This window comes from Chelonoidis abingdonii, chromosome 26 (genome assembly GCF_003597395.2).
Source record: "Chelonoidis abingdonii isolate Lonesome George chromosome 26, CheloAbing_2.0, whole genome shotgun sequence".
Classification (NCBI taxonomy): domain Eukaryota; kingdom Metazoa; phylum Chordata; order Testudines; family Testudinidae; genus Chelonoidis; species Chelonoidis abingdonii.
In genome coordinates, this window is record NC_133794.1 from 7855900 (window position 1) to 7866036 (window position 10137).

The 10137-nt window shown below is 40.1% G+C and overlaps 1 protein-coding gene across 1 annotated transcript in view; it reads left to right on the forward strand.

Moving 5' to 3' along the window:
• DIP2B (disco interacting protein 2 homolog B) overlaps positions 1-10137 on the forward strand; it is a 137736-nt gene that overhangs the window by 121543 nt on the left and 6056 nt on the right. Inside the window, exons 32-38 of the mRNA XM_075061112.1 lie at positions 802-972; positions 2055-2116; positions 2259-2316; positions 3070-3144; positions 3954-4131; positions 5106-5229; positions 6244-7130. Coding sequence (XP_074917213.1) covers positions 802-972; positions 2055-2116; positions 2259-2316; positions 3070-3144; positions 3954-4131; positions 5106-5229; positions 6244-6496 — 921 coding nt within the window. The 3' untranslated portion in view covers positions 6497-7130. The remainder of the gene's footprint in view (positions 1-801; positions 973-2054; positions 2117-2258; positions 2317-3069; positions 3145-3953; positions 4132-5105; positions 5230-6243; positions 7131-10137) is intronic.

The following is a 10137-nucleotide window of genomic DNA, read 5'->3' on the forward strand; positions in this document are numbered from 1 at the left end:
AATCACCTACTGGAATGGATATGAGCAATCACTCGAAGAAGAAAAGACGGTTACTCACCTTTGTAACTGTTGTTCTTCAAGATGTGTTGCTCATATCCATTCCAAACCCGCCCTCCTTCCCCACTGTTGGAGTAGCCGGCAAGAAGGAACTGGGGAGCGGGCGGGCCGGCAGGGGTATATATCAGCCGCCATGGCTGTGCCACTCTAGGGGGCGACCTGTTGGCCCGCTGGAGTTGCTAGGGTAAAAATCTTCCGACGAGCGTGCACGCGTGGCGCATACACCTACTGGAATGGTTATGAGCAACACATCTCGAAGAACAACAGTTACAAAGGTGAGTAACCGTCTTGTCTGTGCCCAGCTCTGCTGTAGCCTCAGTGTGACCTTCAGCAAGTCACTTCACCCACTTTTGCCTCCATTTCCTCATCTGTAAAATGGGAGTGATAATCCTAAACTACCCAGCTGGGGTGTGGTGAGGTTTCGTTAAACTCGGGGATGAGGTACTACAGAAATTCAGAGAACTGTATTCCTTATAGCTGGATATGAAGCAGAATTGAAAATGCTGTTATTCCATTTATGCTTTTTGAGCTGCCTGGTCAGAGTCACATTTGATAGCCTGCCAACAGGGACACAATAAGGTACATATATCATGAGTGGCGTAATGGGAGGTATCCGTCACTTGTGGACCTGTTGTCTGCTGCTGATTCAGTGTGGAGGAGGGGGCAAACAGTCTTCTGTGGGACTCTGCTTTGTTTGTTAGAGGCAGAGCAGCAATTGTTTGTATCTGCACCATGTTTCTACAGGCAAGAGGAACTAATCTGTCATGTGTCCGGACCTGTGTGGTGGTTGCAGAAGAGCGGCCACGAATTTCTCTCACCCAGTCCTTCTCCAAACTTTTCAAAGACATTGGCCTGTCATCTCGTGCTGTGAGCACCACCTTTGGGTCAAGAGTCAACGTAGCTATCTGTTTACAGGTATCAAAGGGATATTTAATGTGGATGACCATTATGTTGTCAGTGACACCAGGTTTCCCGATTCTGTCAAGCTCTGAATTGGCGAACTCTTCATAACCAACACATACTGCTAAATAGTTAACTTACCTCAAACTCTGGTCTGAGGACCACTCACTGGTGCTCTATGGAGAGCAGCAAGGCACACAGTGCAGGCAGTTCCTCCTTGTTTCCAGCTGCCAGATTGCATTAAAGAATCTAAAAACACTTAATATACTTCCAAACTCCTGCATTTCCATGTAAGAAATAACTGCAGTTGCCACAGAGATGTTAGTCATGAATGGAAGGGGTGGTGCCATGGGATAATTTCTCTCAAGGTGTGGTCTACTGTCAGGTTGTATCTATTCCAGCATTTTTTTCCAGTTTCCCAGTATTGCCATTCCACGGGTAAGATCAATGGTTGGAGCAGTCAGAACAGATGTATCAGCTGGTGGCCTGTCTATGCTAGCGCTCCCTCTGGTGCAGGCTGCCGGGGTGGGCAATGTGAAGATGAATTCTGGCATCTGTATGAGGCGTAAGGAAATATTTGAGAGCTCCTGCCTTGGCAGGGGCATGGTGGATTAGCTTGTCTTTATCAATGCAATGGCTTTGAGCACCAGCCTTGTCATTGTTGTTTGAGTGTTTAAAAAGTGAGACTTGAAATAGTTTGGTATTTTCTGATTTCTTTTCTTTGAAGAGTTACTAGAAATCAGAATAAAGAGAAACAAACCCTAAAAGGAAGGACCAGAGTGTGACGTTCTTTGAGCAGAAGATGGAGAGACTAGCGTGGGTGGGAGAGAAGTGAGGGCACTTCTCCAGGAGCCCAAACACACACCCCACATTTGTACTAATTAAATAGCCCAGCTCGGACCATTACCAGGGAGTCAGTGTCCAAAAAGTAGTGCTGTGTGTGTGGGGGGAGTGGGGGTGGTTGGTGGTTTTGGGGCGTTTTAGTTATATAACTGTGTGCTCTTCTGCATGGTTTTTACACTTTATATTAATTACCATTGATGGTCATATAATTAGAAACAGAAAATATTAACATGTTCTCTAATGTTAATCTGTAGGGAACATCTGGGCCTGACCCTACCACAGTGTACGTAGATCTGAAATCCTTAAGACATGACAGGTACAGTGTATTTACATTGCACTTTATTTATTATTCATCCTCTACATAACCTCCTGGAGAATACTGTGTTGAACATGAGATTCCTTCTTGGTAGATGGTAAATGAAGTTCTTGCTTTTCATCATAATGTTTTTCTCCTTCAGAGTGCGTTTGGTAGAGAGGGGAGCTCCACAGAGCCTGCTGCTTTCAGAATCTGGGAAGGTAATTTCACATCCACTTCCCTAATGGCTTGGCGCACACAGCATGTGACCAAGTGTGTTTGTGTCCTTCAGAAACATTTTATATGTGAACTTGTAGTTCAGGGAGGCATCTGTATTAAGACAGTTATGCAGTATGGCATGAGAAAGATGATCATTGAACTAACTCCCTGGTGCAGAGAAACCCACATATGTTGAAGTCTTTTTTTCACTCTAATAGCAGGCTTTGCTGTAACTTTAATTGCAGTTTCCATATTGCAATGCACTAGAACAATTTGAGGGTGAGGGCAGGAGGGGTTGATTCTATTTTACAGTAAATGTTTTCACTTTATCAGAGTTCTGTAAGCAGTCTGCTGTATCCTGGATGGCAGCATGCATTGGGATGTGCAGTGGCTGTTAGTCCTTTGCTTAAATAAAGTAACAGTAATAGAAACAGTTTTTCCAAGTGGTCTGGGCAGACTTCATTATGCAAACTCTCAAAAAACATATAGGAGTTAACCCCTGATGTCCTGAATTTACAGACCCAGAATCCCTCACTTGCTTGGACCTTGAGAGTCATTAATACATTCTTGCTGTAACATTAATCAGGTCTGAATATACTGTGTAGATGTGCACATACAGGTATACACACACATCACAGAAGGTGAAACCCATGCTCACAAAAATCAAGAGGTGAAGTAACTCCTTTTGTAGTTTGGACATTTACAGGCAGAAGTCCATGAACTGATTTACCCACTTTACTTGTTGTGTCCTTCAGATTTTGCCTGGAGTCAAAGTGATTATTGTCAATCCTGAGACCAAGGGACCTGTTGGAGATTCTCACCTTGGAGAGGTAGCTGCTAGTTTTAATTGCTGTTTTGGGAGTTTCTCTGTTTTTGTCTGCTGGCTGAGCTATGTTATCTCCATTTGATTATTTTAAGGCTGCTGGTTGGCAGAGTTTATTTATACATAAGGGTTAATGCTGCTGAGTATTTAGAAATCTAAGTACTGTTGGGGTGCCTAGAGCTTGTGTGTGGGCATTAAGTTTAATGTCAAAACTAGAGAGAGAATTTTAGAAATGAAGGTTCACTCCATTGCAAATTTCATTTTAACTGTGGAATACTCCACCTGGATTACTGTAATTGACAGTTGGATTCTAAAATCAGCAGAGAATCCTGTGGCACCTTATAGACTAACAGACGTTTTGGATCATGAGCTTTCGTGGGTGAATACCCACTTCGTCAGATGAATGTCATCATTCTAAAGAAACCTCAAATTTGCAATTGAGGTTGCATGCTGTTCTGATTATTTGTTTGTAGTTAGACCTGTCTTGATAGATAAATAGAAACTGTTGTTTGAATTGACAAGCAATAAAAACCTGTAGTTTATCCATCATCTTCCTCTTACAGGAGGAGGGCAGCTGGAAAGTGCATTTTAAAACTCTGCAGGATATGTTTGGCCCTTGGGCTGCTCTTTGGGCACCCAGACCTAAGCTGCCAAATAGTTACTGTGCCAACTAAATCTTCAATAAAGATAACTTCCTTTTACAATTCAGTCCCTCAATAATTTCTTTGTGAAGTACAATGCACTTAATCCTTTTGCTTGAAGAAGGCTCCATTTCAATGGTGTATGGGTCTCAGAACCGTATTATCTTCTCTATAGATTTGGGTGAACAGTCCCCACACGGCCAGTGGTTACTATACCATCTATGATAATGAATCCCTTCAAGCTGATCATTTCAACACTCGTCTGAGCTTTGGTGATGCCGCTCAGACACTTTGGGCTAGAACTGGATACCTTGGCTTTGTTCGCCGGACGGAGCTCACAGCTGCCAGTGGAGGTAAGATAAAAATGAGCGCCTTTCTCCTTCCTTTTAGCAAAGATGAAGAATTTTCCATGGTTTCTGCTGTTAATGTGAATCTGCTCCAGGCCTCCCCTGCTCGCTCACTAAAGCTGCTGCTATTGATTTTAATTTCTTCTCTAGCACCAGGTCTCCAATCATCAGGTATCTGGCACTTTGCAACGTCCCCCATCCAGGCTGGAACATCCATGTCCTAAAAACCCATGCCTTATTTTCCCAAGTGTGTTCTGTGTCTGACTCTTCATTGGCCAGTAGGGATGAACTGAGCTTTCTTCAGGCCTCAGTTAATTGTACAGGCTTAGAGAACATGTGCCAGTGTAGAGAGTTTTGAGGACTACTCTCCCCCATCAGCCTCAGGAAAGGCATACACCTACCCTGGCATTTAACATCATGGATGATTTCTCATGATCTATTTCTCGGGTGTGGGTAGGTGAATCATTCCATGACACTGCTGTAGCAAAGGACGTGATTTCAGATACAAGTCTTGTCTGTGACTGTAGCAGTTTTTTCTATCCCTTTATTCCCGTTTATTTTCCCCTTATAACTTCAACTCTCTGGAACATGTTATGCTGGTGGGAAGGAAGAAAGCCAACTCTTTGACCTTGTCTGCATTACAAAGGGTTTGCTGGTACAACTACAGTGATAACTCCCCTAGTGAAGACGCTGCTTGTGTCATCATAAGGATGTTTTTGCTAGTATAATGGTGTCTATACTAGGGCTTTTTGCTGGTATAAAAATATTTAAAGAATCACACCCCTAACCAACATTATTATGCTAACAAAGGTTTCTAGTTTAAACCTGGCATTTGTCAATGCTATTCTAATTCTACCACTTGACTGACCACTAGTGAATACAAGATCACAATTTGTAATACTTTACTCACCGCACCACTTATCTTTTTCCATCCCCCATTTTAAAATGTGTGTGTGCAATTTTTCATCCCCCAACTCCAGATCGCCATGATGCACTGTATGTCGTAGGAGCACTGGATGAAACTTTGGAGCTGAGAGGACTCCGTTATCATCCAATTGACATAGAGACTTCAGTATCTCGGGCACACAGGAGCATTGCTGAATGGTAAACTAGAACACTAGGGAATGCACGTTTCCCCATTTACCTGGCAATGTAGAAGATGGTTGTACAAAAAAGCAGGATCAAGTGGTAAGGCAAGCCGAAGGCAAGGAGTCAGATGGGTTCTATTCATAGGTCCGCCATAGACTTGCTGTGTAACCATAGGCAGGTTATTGAGGATAATATTGAGTTGAGGCCTCATTGTTGAGGCTTAATGTTCTGTCAAGAGCCTTAGCTGAAGGTGACAAAGTACAAACACTGATCTCCTCTGTGTTAGTGTGTAAGGAAGAATTTACTCTTCTTCTGTTTATACCTGCAGAACTGAGAGCAACATTTCTTCAACAAGTCAGACTAAGTAGCATCCTGATCTGCTTGTTAATAAAGTGTTTGAAATTTGCAGTGGTCTTTGAGGACAGTTTCCTCTGTTCTTTTGCTCCCACTCATTTATTTGAAGGACACCTGCATCCTCAGAGGGATGGCTTCAAATGGGAAGAGAATTCAGAAATCTTAAAGCCAATACAATCACTTAATATGCCTGAATGAAGAAAAAACTGTCCTGGAGCCTTAATGCTGTGTGAACAATAGAATAATCCAGGACTTGTGCAGAGGAAAATGGGAGCAGTTGTTCCCAAATGTAGAAAGGACTGTGGCTGGGAATCCTGTTCAAAATCAGAAGTGTAACTTTATGCAGCTCCTCAACGCTTTCCCTCTCACTCTTCCCAGCGTACTACCACCATTCCTTGCTAAGATACTGGTTGTGTAGTCTGTTCACAGATAAAGTGTGAAGAGTTCAAACATATACTACATTATATATGCATTATGCTAGATCTGCCTTCCACAAACTGGGTACCTAAAAGTCATGTAACAACAGGGAGAGTTCTGGTATGTAGTACTGTTTGTACATCACCATGATATCTGGCGACCTGAACAAAAGAGGAGATACAGGAAGGGGGAATAAGATTTGTAACTTCATGTTTATATAAAATGTATGCATTAATATATATTTTTATTAAATTTCAGTGCTGTGTTCACATGGACCAACTTGCTGGTGGTAGTTGTGGAGCTGTGTGGCTGTGAACAGGAAGCCCTGGATTTAGTCCCTTTAGTTACCAATGTGGTTCTGGAAGAACATTACCTAATTGTGGGAGTTGTGGTGGTGGTGGATCCAGGAGTTATTCCCATCAATTCCAGAGGAGAAAAACAACGGATGCATCTCCGTGACAGTTTCTTGGCTGATCAATTAGATCCCATCTATGTGGCGTATAACATGTAATGGGGTAGAGGGGATAATGTTCACAAACTTTGTAGTACCAGTAAAATGACCAATGGTCACTATAGAAATGAATCTGGTGAAAAGTACTAATACTTGATGTAAAGTTTGTGATCGCTACTGTATTCCCGTCATTTCATCCTGTGGGATTATGATCACATGAACAACTAAGGGTCAAATGGAAATATGGTAGACAATGGAAAATATTTGTAACAGTTTACTGAATATTAGCTTTATAGACAATGCAAAGTTGACAAGTGTGTGAGTTACAAAATTCCTAAGACCTTTATGGTAGTGTCACTTTTTTCATCTGTTGTACATATTTGTATTTTTATCTCATACTGTTTTATGATTCTATAAGGGGAAGGTTTATTTACTTAAGATAATAAACTATTAAGAAAAGAGTAATCAGTCCTGCAGTTCCCCAGTATATAATGTACTTTGCAACTGTACTGTAGCTATTCGTTCCATGGGATCTCACTGCTTATTTATAATTGTGCCATGACCAAATCCAATAACCCCCTAAAAGAAAGAATTACTTACTCGTATAGATATTTCTTTAATTTAAAATGGATTTTGCCTATATTTTTAAAATGTAAATATTAATATACATAATTCACTTAGAAAATTGGCTTAAGTAATGATGACATCTGAAGTAGAGGACTGTAATTTTTGAAGTCCTTAACAGAAATTACACTTGGTTAGGCAACTAATGTGAGAAATGCAAATCTTACAAAAGTTTTCTTAATTCAGTATGTATGTAGTCTTTTATTGCTGGCCAGAATGTCATAGTATGTAGAAGCCTATGTTTTTAAATCACATCTTTCTAAATGAGGCTGAAGTATTTAAGCTTTTGAAACATTAAAAATAAAATAAAATTTTGATAGTAACTGTATTGCATCTCCAGAATGCTTAACTGAAATTTGTACACTTGTGTGACAGCCTCGGTTTCCCCTCGTTATGGAGCTTTGTGTTTAAAAAAAACAAAAGCTACGATTATGGCACAGATTGACAAAAATAATTAAATTCATTGCTGGGATTGTGGCTCCATCCTTAATTTATTCCACAGTGTGCCCACAGTTATAGCAGCAAATGTAATGTGTACAAGGGCTTTATATGGAAAATACCCTGAATTTCCCTGAGGCATTCACCAGAAAGAATTTGATAATTCTGGAAGGGAGTTGGCTGAAATCAGCTATGTGATTTTTTTATAATGAGGGACAAAGTGGCAACGGAAAGCAAGGATAACGTTGTTCTAGTGCATGCATAGTGAAATATCTTCAAAAAAAAAAGTCAAGATTACAGCATCCTGAAATAGTTGGTCAGTTTGTGGCCTTTATAAATGCTGAAAAGCAGAAGCCTTAAAGTGTGCAAGATGACCTACCATTTGGAAATTATTGTAATCCTCTGGCACAGTGGCTGAGGGCGAGACAAGGTTTCAGGATCAACTATTTTTCTTTCATCTAACCTTTAGTTGGATTTCTTGTTTTTGTTTTTTTTTCTCTTATGTGATTAAGAAAACAAAACTTTGAAAGCATAGAAGATGGGATAGCAGAAATTGTAACAGCTTTTTTGGGCCATTTGTGGTCTGTTATGTAAATACATGCTTAAAATATTTTAATATGTATTATTTACCCCTGTAACAAGTATACAGTGTGTTTAGGTAATTTTTATAAAGGTATATAATGTAAACTTGTATAAATCCAAATCTATAACAGCTATATTAAGTGCTGCTCTGACAGCCATCTGTAAACAAGTCGTGGTTTTGTACTTGAAATCCCCCTCCTTATGAATGCTTTATAACAGTTCTTCATTGAGGGCTGGAATGTTAAAATTCAGATATAAAGCTCTGAATATATTCTCAAAATATTTAGGGCTAATTTGCTTGTCATAGAGGTGGAAGGCTATATCTTCATTGACTATGGCAGGTCTAACACAGGGAGAGAATTCCTTACAAACAAGCAGCTTAAATATTTACTTTTCTAAAGAGTTGTTAAATTCCTAGATTTTTGAAGTAAGACCCTCGTGGATATTTTAAAACAACAGTATTTCCACAGTCATGCTGCTAGGTAGTTATAAAGTGTACAAACCCTCCATATGAATGTGGTTTTAACAGATCCTCTGCAAAAATAAGGAAATGGACAACTGTGTCGTTGTTGCTGATAAAAATTAAATGCCAGTGTAGATCAGCTAGGTAACAGCATATAAATTGCCTATCACCAGCCTTGACCTCCTTGAGAGATTCTCCCCTTTTTATTACACACTTTCCTTGAATGGCAAGAATGATTTGCAATGCAGCTTCACTTTGTTCTCCTGACTTTTAAGAAGACAGTTTTGAAAGGCTTTTTTCATATCCTAGTTTACTTAACTTTTTAGATGCATTGTTTTGTCAATTTTAATTCCTTGTCCATTGAGAGAGAACCATAGCACAAATCTAGAAACGTCTTTGATTGGGTTTCTCCACTTATGTAATTTTGCATTAATAAAAATTCACAAATGTCTTGTGATATGAATTTAATCAAGGATTGCTAATACGTGCAGTTCAGAGTGACTTCTTAGAGTGGCATTTTGGAATTTTCAATCTAGAAGGCTGAAGTTCTCTCTCTAATACTGAAAAGCTCAGTAATTTTTCTCCTCGGCTTGGATTTCTAGAAGCTGAATAATTACATTTTTAAATTCTAATGTAGTGTGATTCTAATTAACTGTATTCTGATCCATACATTTCTGTGATTAGGGACTCATGGATTCAAATTGTAATCTATGGTCTTTTTGTCCCCTAAGTGCCCAAGTCTTGTTTCCTGATAAGTAGCGTATAGAAGTGGCCAACTTTTAAATTATTGGATGCTTCTGAGCGTGTTCAGCAAAATAGGAAGAAGTGTGTGTTAGCAGAATGAACAGGGGCTGGGTGTCAGGAAGTCCTGGATTCTAATAACAGTTTTGCTGCTGACGTGCTGTGTTGCCTTGGGCAAGTCATTTCACTGCCTCAGTTGGCAAATCTATAGATGGGGATACAAGCTAATCATTACAATGTCCCTGTAAATAACTTGTTATACAGCACTAAGAATTAGTCGCTGATGCCTCGAGTTTGGGAGCACAGTGATTAACAACTCATTTGATTCATTTTGGGAGAGTCTTGAGATGTAACCAATTCACCCTAAAATATTTTCTCATTGTAATAGGGAAGAATTCCTGTAAGTGAATGACTCTTGACATTTAGCTTAAGGAACCTGGCTGGCCACCAAAGGCTTTGACATTAGCTATTCCTGTTCAGAGCTGGATTTGCCTCCCCCCATCATGTATGGGTACCCTTTAGAATCCAGCAAGGAGTACAAAGGGGCAAACCTACTCATGTTCAGCTCTCTACTCCAGTTTGGCTTTTTGCAGTTCATCCAGTTGCAGAAGCAAATAAATGTCCCATTAGTGTCCATATCATGAATCTTAAGTTGAGAGCTGCATTGTACCCTGAGAACCGTTACTCCTGAACTCAAAGTTTATACACCTTACCGTTGTATGATTACTGCCCTAGCAAAAGTATTTGTGGCATAAAATTGCAGTACTTAAATAAGTCTGTCTGTTAACACTTGCACTGCACCTCTGATAACTGTGTAATTAAGTTGGGTCATACTAACTGTCCTGGAGATAAA